At 47.2% G+C, this 17,084-nt stretch overlaps 1 protein-coding gene across 3 annotated transcripts in view; it reads right to left on the minus strand.

Annotated features, from left to right (window-relative positions):
• Positions 1–4,282: 4,282 nt before the first annotated feature.
• TTC4 (tetratricopeptide repeat domain 4) overlaps positions 4,283–17,084 on the minus strand; it is a 28,406-nt gene continuing 15,604 nt past the window's right edge. Inside the window, exons 7-10 of one of the 3 annotated variants that reach the window (XM_007978628.3) lie at positions 15,496–15,710; positions 13,569–13,650; positions 9,551–9,633; positions 4,283–5,172 (exon numbers count right to left, since the gene is read on the minus strand). In XM_007978628.3, coding sequence (XP_007976819.2) covers positions 5,070–5,172; positions 9,551–9,633; positions 13,569–13,650; positions 15,496–15,710 — 483 coding nt within the window. In that variant the 3' untranslated portion in view covers positions 4,283–5,069. Of the gene's footprint in view, positions 5,173–9,550; positions 9,634–13,568; positions 13,651–14,612; positions 14,750–15,495; positions 15,711–17,084 lie in introns of those variants that run through there. The other 2 variants (XR_012089666.1, XM_073007263.1) reach the window with 2 other exon arrangements.

Here is a 17,084-nt window from a genome sequence, read left to right on the forward strand (position 1 = left end):
TGGCTCACGCCTGTAACCCCAATGCCTTGGGAGGCTGAGGTGGGAGGATCACTTGAGACTAGGAGTTTGAGACCAGCCTGGGCAACAGAGCAAGACCTCATCACTATAAAAAAAATCTTTCTAAAAATTTTTAAAATAAAAATAAAAGAGGCAGGATCCTTTTCAGTCTGACTATGCCTCTGGAATCCAGGATTTCGGGAGATGCCTCTGAGGGCTGAGTCCACTTGTGGAGAGGCCCCCCCTTCATGGGGCCTTAGAGCCATGGCAGCTCCTCATCTGGGGTCAAGTCAGGGGAGAATTGTCCTAGGCAAAGAGTTGTCCTATAGAGCAGCGGTCCCCAACCTTTTTGGCACCAGGGATCAGTTTGGTGGAAGACCATTTTTCCACAGGACAGGGGAGGAAGATGGTTTTGGGATGAAACTGTTTCACCTCAGATCATCAGGCATTAGATTCTCATAAGCAGCGTGCAACCTAGATCCCTTGTGTGTGCACTTCACAACAGGGTTCGCGCTCCTATGAGAATTTAATGACGCCACTGACCTGAAAGGAGGTGGAGCTCGGGCGGTAATGCTTTTCTGCCCACCACTCAACTGCTGTGCGGCCTGGTTCCTAACGGGACATGAACTGGTACCAGTCCACGGCCCAGGGGTTGGGGACCCCTGCAATAGAGTGCCTGGTACCCGTAACAACTAATGCTTACTAAGCACCTACTGTGTGCCAGGTGCCAGCCATTTAATCCTCAGAACAATCCTCTGAAAATATATTATTAAATTTCCTTATATATAAGGAAACTGAGGCACAAGGTGGTTATGAAACTTGCCCAGAGTCACACAGCTATTAAGTGGCAGAACTGGGCTTTGAACCCTGGCCCTTGGGTTTGAGAGTTTGTGAACTATTATATTCCAACTGCCTTAGAGTGTCAGCATCCACAGATCTTGGATGTCAGTGGGCCCTGGGGGGGGGGGCGGATAAAGAGGGGCCCTGGGCCCACCAGTCACTTCTAGCCACTGATCCTGCATGCACCATGTCCCACGGCCTTTTTGGGAAAGCAGCTTACCTTGGCGAACTCAGCTCCATCTGGAGCAGGCTCTTCCCCTTCTGCTTCTACATCGGCTCTACCTGAGCCTTCTGCAACCTGATGTTTTGTCATGTGCCAGCCAAGGGAGCTCAATGAGGAGGCCACCCAGGTATGCAGGCCCTTCGCCCTCCTGGCCCTCCCTGTACTCTGGCTGCCAGACAGAGCTTTGGAAAACCCCTTTGGACATACCACTCCCTGAGCCAAATGCATCCATGGCTGCCCAGGGTGTATGGAACACACACCTGGGCCCATGATCAAGGAAGGCTACACCTCCTGCCACTGGCCCATCTCTTCTTTGCTCCAGCATTATCACACTCACTAGTCCTCAAACATGCCAGTGAGGCACCACCACATTCTTGGAGCACCTCTCTGCCCGGCTCTGAGGTGTACTGGGAGTACAGGCACCAGATGCAGCCCTGGTCCTCAAGGAGCTCAGTCTGGTGGGGCAAAGGGGTAGGAAGTCCTGCGAGTGCATGTAGATGTGGGGAGCCACACCTGGGGAGGGCAGAGGGTCAAGGAAAGGCTTCCACGTCCTTGCCTGTGCTAAGCCCTCTGCCAGGAATGCTCAGCTTGGGCCTCTTCATCCCTGAGCTCCAGTTCGGGTCACCTCTGGGAAGCCTTTTCTAAGCTCCCCCACATCCCATCAGGATCAGTCATTCCTACCTCTGCTCAGCTAAATCATTCTGCTTGGGCCCCCTTTGTGCACCCTCATTTCATATTGGTTAGTTTCAAAATCACTCTCCCTGATGGCCTGGGAGCTCCTCAAGGGCAGGGCCCAGGTTGGGAGCTGACCCAGGGCCAGCCTCAGTGAGGCTTGTGACCGAATGACAGAAGCAAACAGGTCTCCCCAGCCCGGTGTGGCCAGAAATATCCAACAACCTCCACAGCAGCAGGTGGGGAGGCAGTTCTGCCCAAGAGTTAGAGTACCGTTGGTACCCGATGGACTGGAGCTGTCCCTGATTTCAGGGGTCATAAACAGGGCAAGGAGGCCATCTTACGGAATTATGCCCTACAGCCTGCGGCAAAGCCTTTTCACTTGCAGTGTCTTGAGTTGCTGCTCCCTGTGCTTCCTGATGGAGGACAGACAGGAGCATTTCACTGTCAGTAATACTGAGTGCAGCTACTATTATTAACGTCATTTGGCAAAAGATTCTGGGGCTCAGAGAGGTTACAAAACTCACCCAAGGTGCCTGTCACGGTGGGAGACCACAGCAGGAGGATCATGCCCTAACCTTTTCTCTCCTGTCATGCTTTCACCGGTCATCTTGTTTGTGTGTGTGGCCATGGCCATGTTGAGTGCCCAGTGGTTTGGGCAGATAACATCAGACATCATGGGTGATATGCATCTCAATGAATAGAGCTATGGCCTGGGCCACAACATTGGCCCCTTCTCCAGGAAGTCCTACACTCGTTACCAAGCCTTGCTACCAGGACCTCTGCAGCTGGATCCCACTACCATCGCCTCTCCTCTCTGCAACCTGGGCTGCACCTGTAATGGCCTGAGCCTGTACTACCTGGCCATGCACCTCTCCACACTCTGGTCCCACGTGGCTGTCTCCCAAGTGAGCCTCTGGCCCTGCTCGGGGAGGGGGCTCCCTTGGCAAGCCTGCTGTGCTGAAAAGGCCTCAAATCCACATTCAAGGTTCCTAAACCCAGAATGCAGAATTGCAGGGGGTCTCAGGGATCTCTCCAACCTTCTCTGTAACACAGCGGGAGTAGACGCGCATAATGCGACAGAGCTTGCTCCAGGCCACACAGCTGGGCCATGTAAACTGCTTATCTACTTGAGGTCAGTGAGGAGGCTGGCATCCACTTTCCCAACTGACCTAGGGTTCATGGTAGGCCCATTTTTAACCACAAAGGCTTCTCCCTAGCTGTAGACGTACCATGGACCTTACATGTCCACAACACAGTGGTGTCCCGGGCCCCATCCCCTCTGGCTTTTCTGCAAGGACTGCCCACTAGGTCTTGGCCATAAGGGGCCAGGCTCTGTTTCCCATGTCAGGGATGGGGATGAAAAAGGGTTGCAGAAAGAACACAGCAAACATTCAGTCCTTCATGTCCCCTCTCCATTTGACAGATGTTCAGAGAGAAGGAATGTCATGTGACCCCCATGATAGGTCAGGGCAGGGTCAAGATTCCAGGTTCCCATGTGGCTAATAGCACTTGAATACAGGATCAGGTCTCAGCAGGGGCAGAGCTCTCTCCTTTTCCCATCCCTATGTGCTAACAATCCCTAAAATTACTTTCTCAGTCTCTCCTAGGTCTAACAGCAGAGAGTGCACAGAGGACCTCATGTCCATCAGCCTCCTGGTCTTCAGGCCCTTAAGTTACCAAAACCAGGCCCTCAAGTGGTCCCCAGGTCCTTACTTAAGTGGCCAAAACCAGGCATAGGAAGGAGGCTGAACTTCAGCTTCCTGGCCACAAGCCACAGACAGGGACCGGCACCTGGAAGCTGCATGGTTCTTTGTAAATATTCCACAGCCAATTTCCTTTCAAAGACAGTGAGGCACACTACGCAAAACTTCAAATTAGTCCACTTTTTTGTTTGTTTGTTTTTGAGACAGAGTTTTGCTCTTGTCGCCCAGGCTGGAGTGCAATGGCGCGATCTCAGCTCACTGCAACCTCTGCCTCCTGGGTTCAAGTGATTCTCCTGCTTCAGCCTCCCGAGCAGCTGGGATTACAGATGCCTGCCACCACACCTGGCTAATTTTTGTATTTTAGTAGAGATGGGGTTTGCTATGTTGGCCAGGCTGGTCTCTAACTCCTGACCTCAGATGATCCACCTGCCTCCGCCTCCCAAAGTGTTGGGATTACAGGCATGAGCCACCGCACCCAGCCTCAAATTAGTCCACTTTAAGGACAGCAGCTGGTTTCAGTTTACTGATGCATTAGCTCTGCTATAGTAACAACCAACCCCCAAATCTCACTGCTTACTACAGCAAACACTGCTCTCTCATTCCAGTGACACGCAGTGGCTGCAGGCCAGCTGCTGTAGCTCGGCTCCATGGAACGGCTCCTCTGTGGGAAACGTGTTCTCACGGCAGAGGGAAGAGCATGGGCCAACCACACATGACTCTTCAGGCTTCTGTCAGACACAGGACAGCTCATGCCTGCGAATATCCCTCTGCATCGGAAGCAGGGAAGTACACTCTCCCGGGGGGATGGGGTGGGGGGCACTGCAGGAAGTCACACAGCTACAGGTGAGGATGGATAAACTCCTCTTAGGAACGGGGCAACAAACAGCTGCAGACAAAAATATACCCTACACCACCCAACATGCTAGAAGGTTTTCCAGTTTAAAAGACAAAATCCTAAAATGTTAAAACTGCAGGAAGAACTCAGAGGCCACTGTCCAAGTCTGTCACAGTCCTCCATATGACAAAGATGAAGAAAACGGGCAATCTTTTTAGGGTACCAAGGATCTCAGTTTACATGGTCTTTATAAATGCTGAGCAAGATGTGGCTTTCCTGCCTTCATTTCGCCTCAAGGCATCTGCAGCAACCCCACATGGCTCCCCTCTGTGCTCGTGAAGTAACTTGAGGCCAGGGTCTCTCAGCTTTAAAGCCTTGGAATTCTATGCATTGTTTGTGTGTATATGTGCAGTTTGAGGGGTAGCTTCTCTAAGGTGTCAAACTCCACAGAAGTTCAGAATCATGTCACTGGATCCTAAGTCCATCTCCACAGACCAGGGTGCTGCTCAGGTCAGTTGCTGTGGTAACTGTGGCAGATGGTCCCTTGAGAGATGGAGTCCAAGGACATCATGGCCAAGGCACAGAGTTTTACATCAACTGAGGAAAGTGAAGACCAGCCAGAGAGGCTGCAGTCTGGGGAATCCAGCGGCTCCTCCCCTACCATGATGCTAGGAAGGACTATCCCCAGGGTGACAGAAATAAAGCACTGGACTCCAGCAGTATGTCCAGCTGATTCAGGCGTGCTAGGTTCCCAGCAGAGGAGGGTGAGGGAGGAGATCCAGGGGCCCTGGCTTGGTCATCGTATCTGGTATACCTTTCTCCCCCGGAGATAATTCTTGCAAAAAGGAGAAGATCCTACACAGACCAAAAATGCTGGTGTCAGGGCTTTTACGAAGTACCTGCCGTGAACACAACAAAAGAGAGGGTGTTAATTTAATTACAATCTTAACCATCCATGCACCTTCCTAACAACATTCAAGGTGAGCCTTTGGATGGGAGTCAACATGAAAATGCAAGTTTAGCACAGTTATTTGGTTGTTCATAAATCTGGCAAATTAGCATGACATTCTCATCCTTACAACCTTGCCAGAACCTTTAGGCCAGTCCGCTGGCATCATGCATGTCTGTGGCTAAATATGAAATAAAACTATAAAGCATGGTTTCATTCATTCATTCATTCATTCATTCATTCATTCAACATTCAGTGGTAAGCCAGGCCCTATGCTGAAAACACAGAGATTAAAAAACAAACACCCACACATCATCATCTTTGTTCTCAAATTCAGTCCTGGAGGGGAGGGAGATGAGGAACCAATTAAAGACAGCAAGATACAACCGCAGAAGCATTTGTGAGGCACAGCATTATCCCAAGGAAGCACGGTTCCCTCTATGAGGAAGGGAATCAAAAAAGGCTTCCTGGAAGATGCCATGTCTGAACTTGGCTTTAATTTGGGGAAGGAGTGGTGATGGGGATTGGGGAGCAAAAGCCAGGAGGCGCAAGTAACCAGAACATTTGCTGTGGCTAGGGCACAAAGCAAAAGGAGTGAGGCAGGCTGGAGAGGCAGGGAGGGCTTTGGGCTCCCGGGGATAGCAGTGTTGCATTACTCAGTGTGCCTGCTTTGGGACAGAGGGCCTATTTCGTAGCTCCACCCAGTTTAGGGTCTGAAGTTGCCAGAAACCAGTCCTGGGTAGGCTCTTGCCTATGGTAATAATTTTAAAGGTAGTAACTTCCAACAGCATTTACATTTTCTGAGAAGCATGAATCTGGTTTCCTCCAAGCATCATTCTGCTTTCTACTTAGATTTCTCCTCTGGGGTAGGGCAGAACTCAGGCCTTTAAAGAATTCTGGGTAATTTGCTAACAACTGAGAAAATGAGCAGCTAAAAATGTGTCTACAAACTAGAAGAAGAGAGATTTGGGACCACAGTAAAACACCACCAAAGGTATCAATTAGATCTGGAAAAACCTTTCCTTCCTGCCTACCAAGCCAAAGCCAAAGCATTAAGACCAGCTGGACACCTCTATCACATCACTCAACACTACACCAGCTCCCATCCAATCTGCCTCCTAAACCTCTTTCTAATCCACCTCCTCCTACTTCAGGCCTCGCCACTGGACAGTACACTTCAAATCTTTACATTACTCTGTAATTTTTTTGTGTGATGGGAGGATGGGGTCTCACTCTCACCCAGGCTGGAGTGCAGTGGTGTGATCATAGCTCACTGCAGCCTTGAAATGCTGGGCTCAAGCAATCTTCCTGCCTCAGCCTCCCAAATAGCTAGGACTACAGGTGCACAACACCATAAAAATTTTTTTTGTGGAGACAGGATCTCGCTATGTTTCTCAGGATGATCTCCTGAACTCAGGTGATCCTCATGCCTTAGCCTCCCAAGATGCTGGAATTATAGGTGTGAGCCACTGTACCCAGCCTATTGTATACATCTTTTAAAATCTTTTTAATTTAAAAAATCAACCCTGGTGAACACCACAATCAGGATAAAGTTTACGCTCCTTAGCAGGGCATTCAGGCCTTCCTGTATGGCCCTAACTTAGCTTTCCTTTTTTTTTTTTTTTGAGTCAGAGTCTCGCTCTGTCGCCCAGGCTAGAGTGCAGTGGTGCAATCTCAGCTCACTGCAAGCTCTCCCTCCTGCATTCAGGAGAATGGCCTGAACTGGGACTACAGGCACCCACCACCACGCCTGGCTAATTTTTTTTTTTTTTTTTTAGTAGAGACGGGGTTTCACCATGTTAGCCAGGATGTTCTCAATCTCCTGACCTCATGATCCACCTGCCTCGGCCTCCCAAAGTGCTGGGATTACAGGCGTGAGCCACCACGTCCAGATGTATGACCCTAACTTAGCTTTCTAGCCTCATTTCCTACCACATCCAACCATTCTCTTTACACTAATACATTGGGTTCTTTTAGCTTAAGTGCAAAAGCATCTGCTTTTTCTTCTTTGCTTTGGTCAAAGCTTAAGGAAAAGTAGTCCAAGAGTCAATTTGCAAATCTGCTGAGGGCACTCCCTTATAGCCCAGGAACACCTCACAGCTTCTCTGAGACAACTGCCAAATCCATCTTGCTGCCACTGCTAATGACAAAGATGCCCTCCTACAGCAGGACTGCCCTGTGCAGTTCACAACAGCACTTCAACTCCTATCCTCTCATTGGCTCTCAAATACCTGAGAAATGTGTAAGCATGTATGACTCCGTTCCAGAGATGAGGTGGCAGTCCTAGAGGCAGCGTGTGCTCAGAGTCACACAGCCAGTCAATGATGACGGGCCTGACTTCAAGAGCCAATGCTCTCTTCACATGACAGTATCAGGAGCTGGGACAGTGGCATGCACTCGATATCCCGGCTACTTGGGAGAGTGAGGCAGGAGGACTGCTTGAGCCCAGGAGTTCAAGACCAGCCTGGAGAAGACACCTCGTCTCTATCATAAAAATAATTTAAAAAAAATTTTGGGGGCTGGGTGTGGTGGCTCACATCTGTAATCTCAGCACTTTGGGAGGCTGAGGCAGATGGATGCCTTGAGGTCAGGAGTTTGAGACCACTCTGGCCAACATGGTGAAACCTCATCTCTACTAAAAATACAAAAATTAGCCGGGCTTGGTGGTGCGTGCCTGTAGTCCCAGCTACTCGGGAGGCTGAGGCAGGAGAACTGCCTGAACCCAGAAGGTAGAGACTGCAGTAAGCTAAGACCATGCCACTGCACTCTAGCCTGGGTGAGAGAGTGAAGCTCTGTCTCAAAAAAAAAAAAAATTAAATTGGGTGTGGTGGCTCAGCACTTTGGGAAGCTGAGGCAGGTGGATTGCTTGAGCCCAGGAGTTCAAGACCAGCCTGGCCAACATGGTAAAACCCCATCTCTATTAAAAAAAAAAAAAATTAAAAATAAGAAAAAGCAAACAAAAGAAAGAAAGAGCATCAGGAGACATAGGTATAGGTACAATTAGGAAACGGAAGGCTGGCCGGGTGCGATGGCTCACGCCTGTAATCCCAGCACTTTGGAAGACCGAGGTGAGTGGATCACCAGAGGTCAGGAGTTTGAGACCAGCCTGGACAATGGTGAAACCCCGTCTCTACTAAAAATACAAAACTTAGCCAGGCATGGTGGCAGGCCCCTGTAAACTCAGCTACTCAGGAAGCTAAGGCAGGAGAATCGCTTCAACCTGGGGAGGCGGAGGTTGCAGTGAGCCAAGATCGCGCCACTGCACTCCAGCCTGGGTGACAGAGCGAGATGCTGTCTCAAAAAAAAAAAAAAAAAAAAAAGGAAAGAAGGCCACCCTAGCAGCCTTCATGTACAAAAGCGAGGCAGCTTTTCCATTCTCAGACCAGCCCCATTTATCTCCCCTGGTCTGGAGTGTTATGGCTGTGGTGCAGTGGGCTATCATCACACTAGAGCATGTTTGACTAATGGCTAAGTTTAATGGGCCAGGCTAAACTCCATGGCTGCTGTCTCACACAGCTCTGTGCTCAGGGCAGAAGGGAGGGGAGTATGAGGCAATCAATCAGCAGTGGAATCAGAACCTGGCTGTACTCCTGGGATGGTGCCTGAGTGATACGGTTTGGCTCTGTATCCCCACCCAAATCTCATCTTGTAGCTCCCATGATTCCCATGTGTTGTGGAAGGGACCCGGTGGGAGATGACTGAATCATGGGGGTATGTCTTTCCTGTGCTGTTCTTGTGATAGCGACTAAGTCTCACAAGATCTGATGCTTTTAAAAATGGAAGTTCTTGACCGGGAGCAGTGGCTCATGCCTGTAATCCCAGCACTTTAGGAGGCTGAGGCAGGTGGATTACCTGAAGTCAGGAGTTCGAGACCAGCCTGGCCAACATGGTGAAACCCTGTCTCTACTAAAAATACAAAAATTAGCCAGGCATAGTGGCAGGCGCCTGTAATCCCAACTACTCAGGAGGCCCTGAGGCAGGAGAATCGCTTGAACCCAGGAGGTGGAGGTTGCAGCGAGCTGAGATCGCGCCATTGCACTCCAGCCTGGACAACAAGAGCGAAACTCTGTCTCAAAAAAAAAAAGGGAGTTTTCCTGCACAAGCTCTCTCTCTTTGCCTGCCGCCATCCACGTAAGAGGTGACTTGCTCCTCCTTGCCTTCTGCCATGATTGTGAGGCTTCCCCAGCCATGTGGAACTGTGAGTTCTCTGTTAAACCTCTTTTCTTTGTAAATTGCCCAGTCTCAGGTATGTCTTTATCAGCAGTGTGAAAATGGACTAATACACTGAGCATCTTTCCCAGTCTACTCAGTGCCATGAGGTAACTCACCTGTGGTGCTGCAGAACCTGCAGCAAGGTGCTCTTGGCAGGCACCCGGTATAGTTCTGCCCTGTCCTCATCTTCAAAGTAGACCTGCAAGATTAACAGAAGGGCAAGAGTCAGAGATAAAGCGCTTTGGCAGCCTTAGTTAAGGCTAAGCCCAGGGAAAATTTAAAAGATGGCAACTGTTAGCAGTTGAATGTCTCCTTTATATGGCTGTGTAGCTGGGTGCTTTGCATTTAGTCCCCGCCATGCCACTGTAAGAGAGGCTATTATCAGTTCCATCTTCCAAAGACAGAATCAAGGCTCAGAGAAGGAGAACAACTTGCCAACATTACCCGGCTAGTAGACAGAAGAGTTAAGACTCAGGGCCAGGCCTATGTAGCCCTCCTTTCCCTAACAATTCAGACTAAAGCCATCAGGTATGTGGAGGAGAAAGCTATGGTGGCTCAGAGCAGAAAAGAGCCTGAGGAAGGTGAAAAGGATGTCTGTGCAGCGTGTCAAAGCCGAAACAGGGTGAGGAAGACGTCTGCACAGGAAGCTGCCGAGGGTGTCAGAGCAGGACCAGTGGAGAAGGGTATCCATGCTGGGGGCCAGCAGGCCTGAGCAGGGGAAGAAGTGCTCCCTTGTAAGATGGCTGTCCAAGGTGGGGTGTCAGAGGCCATGTGGGGTGAAAAGGGTATCCATGCATGGGGACAACTAATATGGATGGAGTATACAGGCCCACCTAGGGTAAGGAGGGTGACCACTCATGGCAGGGGGTGGCCTGCTGTGGGGGAGCCCAAGCAGGATGAGGAGGGTGTCCATGTAGGGTCGTTGAGCAGTGCAGGATGTCAGAGTCTGTGCAGGGTGAGGAAGGCACCCACATGGGGGCAGTAGCCTAACATGTGGAGTCAAGAGTCCAAGTAGGGTGAGGAAGGCTCCACACAGGAAAGAGGCCAGCGGTGATGACAGGAGGGGAACTGATCAAACAAATAACTATATTAAAAATAATAAAGTCAGGCCAGGCATGGTGACTCATGCCTGTAATCTGAGCACTTTGGGAGGCTGAGGCAGGTGGATCACTTGAGTCCAGAAGTTCAAGATCAGCCTGAGCAACATGGTGAAACCCCGTCTCTACTAAAAATACAAAAATTAGTTGGGCACGGTGGCAAACGCCTATGGTCCCAGCTACTTGGGAGGCTGAGGTGGGAGGATCGTTTGAGTCCAGGAGGTTGAGGCTGCAGTGAGCCAAGATCTCATCACCGCACTCCAGCCTGGGCAACACAGCCAGGCTGTGGTGTGGTGGCTCACACCTGTAATCCCAGCACTTTGAAAGGCCGAGATGAGTGGATCACTTGAGGTCAGGAGTTCAAGACCAGCCTGGCCAACATGGTAAAACCCCATCTCTACCAGTAACAGAAGATAAAAAAAAAAAAAAAAAAAAAAGAAAAAAGAAGAAGAAAGTCATTGTTACATATGTAGAAAGGGAGAAAAAATCCTGTGGATGTTGGATTAGAGTTGGAGATACCAATGAGACATCATGGTTTTATACACACACACACACACACACACACACACACACACACACTCCTCAGTTGAGGCACTGAGAAAGCATTGAGGCAGTAAGCTTGCCTGTCTACCCCCACTGTATTAATCAATACACTTATTGCACAGAGATCTCGGCTTCTAAATACCATTCTTCACTAGAAAGAACCAGGGCTCCTTGGGAAAAAATAGCTGATTCCAGAGCTGGGGCAAGGAAAGCACAATTTGAACCTAGAACATCCTGTGTAGCAACCACTTTAAAAATAGACTACAGTCAAAAGGACACAGAAACAAATTTGAAGAGATTCCCACTGGCCATATCTGGGATATTCTGAGCATAAAAGAAACAATCATAGTAACAGATTAAAATTCATTAAATCAAACAGGAAACTATAAATCCACCAAATAAATAAATATGTAGAATGTCTGACAAGCAATGAGATATTTACACCATTTCAAAGCATCTCCCTATAAAACACTTATTAATCATAAAGAAAAAGTAACTGTACAGTGTAAAAGGCTGGCAGACCCCACCTCAATCAGGTGATCAGAGAGAACATCATGAGTAATGGGACAAAGAGAGATCACATACCACCTGATAGGTGCAATGAGAATACAGCATCACTTCTGTAATATTCCAGCCAAATATGCATAATCCAGGCCAGGGGCGGTGGCTCATGCCTGTAATCCTAGCACTTTGTGGGGGCCAAATCGGGCAGATCATTTGAGGTCAGGAGTTTGAGACCAGCCTGGCCAACATGGCAAAACCCTGTCTCTATTAAAAATACAAAACATTAGCTGGGCATGGTGGCAAATGCCTGTAATGTCAGCTACTCAGGAGGCTGAGGCAGGAGAATCGCTTGGACCTTGGAGGTGGAGGCTGCAGTGAGCCAAGATCGCACCATTGCACTTCAGCCTGGGCAACATGAGCAAAACTCTGTCTCAAAACGAACAAACAAATATGTATAATCCAAATCTAGTCAGAAGGAAACATGAGACAAACCCATACTGACAGACATTCCACAAAATAAGTGGTCTGTAATCTTCAAAGGTGTTAAGATCAAGAAAGTGTACTGCAGTTGAGTCACATGATCACAAAAATATGAATGCAAACTTTTTAAGTAAAAAAAAAGTGGAGGAAAGACTGAGGAGCTCTTCCATACCAAAGGAGACTAAAGCTACATGATGACTAAATACAGTATGTGATTCTGAACAAAACCCTTTTGCTATAAAGAATTTGTGAAACCCAAATGGAGGGTTAGATGGTAGCAGTGAATTAAAGTAAATTTTCTGCTTTGATAGCTATATGGGTATTATAAAGAAAAACGTCCTTTTGTGTAGGAAATGCACACTAAAGTATTCAGGGGTGATGGGACATCAGTTGGCATCCTACTCTCAAATGTTAGAAAAAGAAAATTCTTTATGCTGGAAATTGTGATTTTTTTATTTAAAAAATCCCAATAATGGAATGTTATTCAGCCTTAAAAAGGAAAGAAATTCTGGCTGGGCATGGTGGCTCACGCCTGTAATCCCAGCACTTTAGGAAGCCAAGGAGGGTGGATCACTTGAGGCCAGGAGTTCAAGACCAGCCTGGCCAACATAGCAAAACCCCATCTCTACTAAAAATACAAACAAAATTAGCCAGGTATGGTGGCGCATGCCTGTAATCCCAGCTACCTGGAGCCTGAGGCATGAAAATCACTTGAACCCTAGAGGCAAGGCCGCAATATCTGAGATTGCACCACTGCACTCCAACCTAGGTGACAGAGCAAGATTCTGTCTCAAAAAATAAAAACAAATAAAAAGGAAGACAGTTCTGGCTGGGTGTGGTGGCTCACACCCGTAATCCCAGCACTTTGAAAGGTCGAGATGAGCGGATCACTTGAGGTCAGGAGTTCGAGACCAGCCTGGCCAATGTGGTGAAACCCCATCTCTCCTAGAAATACAAAACTTAGCTGGGTGTGGTGGCACGTGCCTGTAATCCCTGCTACTCAGGAGGCTCAGGCAGGAGAATTGCTTGAACCTGGGAGGCAGAGGTTGCAGTGAGCCAAGATCAGACCACTGCACTCCAGCCTGGGTGAAAGAGTGAGACTCCGTCTCAAAAATTAAAAAAAAAAGGAAATTCTGACACATGCTACAATATGTATGAAACTTGAAGACATGACGTTAAGTGAAATCAGCCAGACATAAAAGGACAAATACTGTATGATTCCACTTATATGAAGTACTCAGAATTTCAATTTGGGATGATGAAAAAGTTTTGGAGATGGCTGGTGGTGATAGTTGCACAACAATGTGAATGTTCTTAATGCCACTGAACGATATACCTAAAAATGGTTAAAATGGTAAATATTATGTCATGTATATTTTACTATAATTTTCAAAAAAAAAAAAGCAGTCAGTTTCTCCCCCCTCTACCAGCCTTCCCCCCACTGCAAAAAAAAAAAAAAAAAAAAAAAAAAAATTAATTCCATAGAGGAACGAAATAAAACTTCTCTTACCTCCAAATTATCAGGGCAATATTTTTGCTCTAGGTCCCAAGAGGGTGTTTCACCAAACATCACCATTAGATGATCAATAAACCTAAGGATAAAATGTGTACTTTCTAGGTATCAATAACTCATGACCAATTTTCCCACATCAGTCCCCAGACACTAATTCAAAGTTATCTAGCATGTATAAAACATGAAATGCAGGCTTAACCCATTCGACAGCAATACCCAAAATGTGCATATGTATCACTTGTCCTATTATGACATATTTTTTTTTTTCTTTTGAGACAGGGTCTCACTCTGTCACCCTGGCTAGACTACAGTGGCATAATAGCTCACTGTAGCCTCAACCTCCAGGCTCAAGCAATTCCTCTAACTTAGCCGCCTGCATAGCTGGGACTACAGGTACATGCCACTATGCCTGGCTAATTTTTTTCTTTTTCTTGTGGAGACGGGGGTCTCCTATATTCCCAGGCTGGTCTTAAACTCCTGGGCTCAAATGAGCCTCCTGCCTCAGCCTCCCAAAGTATTGGGATTACAGGTGTGAGCCCTGCACCTGACTGACAGGATTTTCTTTTCTTTTTTTTTTGAGACAATGTCTTGCTCTGTCACCCAGGCTGGAGTGCAATGGCACGATCTCTGCTCACTGCAACCTCCACCTCCCAGGTTCAAGCGATTCTCGTGCCCCAGCCTCCCAGGCAGCTGGGACTACAGGCATGTGCCACCACGCCCAGCTAATTTTTTATATTTTTAGTAGGCATGGGATTTTGCCATGTTGGCCAGGCTGGTCTTGAACTCCTGGCCTCAAGTGATCCTCCTGTCTTGGCCTCCCAAAGTGCTGGAATTACAGGCGTGAGCCACCGTGCCCAGCTGACATAATTTTCTTTAAACAGATTCAGAATTAAAAACATTTCTGGTCGGGTGCAGTGGCTCACGCCTGTAATCCCAGTACTTTGGGAGGCCGAGGTGGGAGGATCATTTGAGCCCAGGAGTTCAAGACAAACCTGGGCAACATAGAGAGACTCTGTGTCTACCAAAGAATTAAAAAATTACCCAGATGTGGTGGTGTTCACCTGTGGTTCCAGCTACTTGAGAGGCTGAGGCAGGAGGATCACCTGAGCCTGGGAGATGGAGGCTGTGATGAACCATAATCACACCACTGGACTCCAGCCTGGGCAACAGAGTGAGACCTGGTCTCCAAAAAAAAAAAGGTTACAAAAACAATTGTCTTACAATTAGACTTATTCTATGCATTAACCCTATGAAATCACAAGATACATACATATATATATATATATATATATTTTTTTTTTTTTTTTGAGACAAAGTCTTGCTTTATCACCCAGGTTAGAGTGTAGTGGCATGATCTTGGCTCACTGCAACCTCCACCTCCCAGGTTCAAGTGATTCTCATGCCTCAGCCTCCTGAGTAGCTAAGATTACAGACGCCCAGCTAATTTTTTGTATTTTTAGTAGAGACTGGGTTTCACTATATTGGCCAGGCTGGTCTCGAACTCCTGGCCTTAAGCAATCTGCCTGATTTGGTCTCCCAAAGTGCTGGGATTACAGGCATGAGCCACAGCGCCCCGCCTCTCTATTTTTTTTCTAATTAATATTCACTTAAGTTGCTATGCATGTATTACCTAAAATGACTTCATATTTCACCAGTGATGTATACCACTCTTTGGCAAACACAATACTGTGGTGTTACACATACTAGCCCAGTCAGTACGATGATGAGACTTTTGTCTGTCGTTGCAAACCTAGTTAGTCAAGGTTCAGTCAGCTACAGGATAGAGAGGTTATTATCAAACCAGATTGTGTGAAACCCTCTAAACCATTATCTTCCCTTCTCAACCAAAAATCCACTTGTCCCTCCTGTCACAAAAAGAGGCAGCATGCAGGTGAAAGCAGAGGGCTCCTGGGCAAGTCAGTACCTGGAGTCCTCATGAAAAGCAGAGATGAAGTCCGACTGGGCATACTCTGGGTACAGAAAGAGCACAGGCCAGCTCAGCCTGCCCTGGTCATCTAGACTCAGCCTGGCTCCATGGGGGTTCTCAGAGCTGAGTCCATCCAGGAAAAGCTCACCTAGACCTTCTGAGGGTGAATCTTCATCCTCACAGGCAGCTTCTGAGAGCCTGATATTCCTAGCCTGGGTTAAAGACAGAAACACACACATAATGCACATCTTATTGTGTGGGAAGATGCAAACCCATTTTACTGAAGTAAAGAAACCATAACACCTGGCTAATTTTTTTATTTTTTATTTATTTTTATTTTTTGAAGAGACAAGAGTTTCACTATATCGTCCAGGCTGTACGATTAACTTTATTTTTAATTTAATTTTCCCCATCCATACCCTGAATGAACATGGGCATCTTTAACACACCAAAAAAAAACAAAAAACAAAAAAACCGTAACAATGGGAGCTCCGAGGGACAACGCTACACACAATCCATCTTCATTATCCCTGAGGCCTGGCGCATAGTAGGTACCACTTACTTAACTCACCTTCATTGGGCATCTACCTTGTGCTGGACCCTGTGTCACAGAGACCTAGACATGGTTACCTGCCCTCAAGCCTCTGCTCAATATCAAGTGGTGAGACAGCTATGAAAATAATGATGACATAAGGTAAGAAGTGGAGTTGGGGAACCACAGATGATGTAATAATTAATTCAGCCTTGGGGGCTGGAGGTGACTAAGATATGCTAGGCCTTGAACAATGACTTTGAAAAGCAGAGAAGTTGGAAGGGAGGGGCACTTAGAAGGGAGGAAGAGCATTCCACTCCAAGGAGTGGCCTGTGCAAAAGCACATACACAAATACAGAAAAGATCAAGAAGGTAGCCTGTACAGAAATGTCAAATGTTTCAGTTTAGCTGGGACATGGAATATTAGAAAGACTGTGCACTGACTTAATCTTGACTGTCTCCTAGACATAGGCATAAAGCAAGAGTCTGAAATAGTAGGGTCACCTCTTATGTAAGCGTGCAGGGGCTCCTAAGGTTAGCACATGAGGGGAAATGACATGCAACCAAAATTAGATTTGATGATATTCCCTAAATTGGAGGTTAGCAAACTTTTTCTTAAAGCATTAGATATGAAATATTTTAAGAGTTCTGGACAATGGTCTCTGTCAAAATAAACTACTCAACTCTGCCACTGTAGTGTGAAAACAGCCATAAGTAGTAAGTACACAAACAAATAGGCAGGGCTGTGTTCCAATGGCTGCAATTTGCTGACTCCTCCCTTAAACCATTAGTAAATACAGCATGCATGGCTTTGTGTACTGTTGAGAGTAATTCTTATGTATGTTAAGTTTGAGATGAAGGGTTACACTAAAGGAGAGAACCAAAAAAACAAAAAAAGTATGTATGCAAATATCTGGGTGTCTGGGCATCCCATATTCTACATTTAAGAAAATGAACAAATCCCTCACTGTGAATGAGAATTAGATGAAAAATCTGGAGTATTCTAATCTGTTTGATGTGTTAATATATGTAAACAGACTGTTGTGGGGAGGGA

The sequence above is a fragment of the Chlorocebus sabaeus genome, chromosome 20 (assembly GCF_047675955.1).
Source record: "Chlorocebus sabaeus isolate Y175 chromosome 20, mChlSab1.0.hap1, whole genome shotgun sequence".
Classification (NCBI taxonomy): Eukaryota; Metazoa; Chordata; class Mammalia; order Primates; family Cercopithecidae; genus Chlorocebus; species Chlorocebus sabaeus.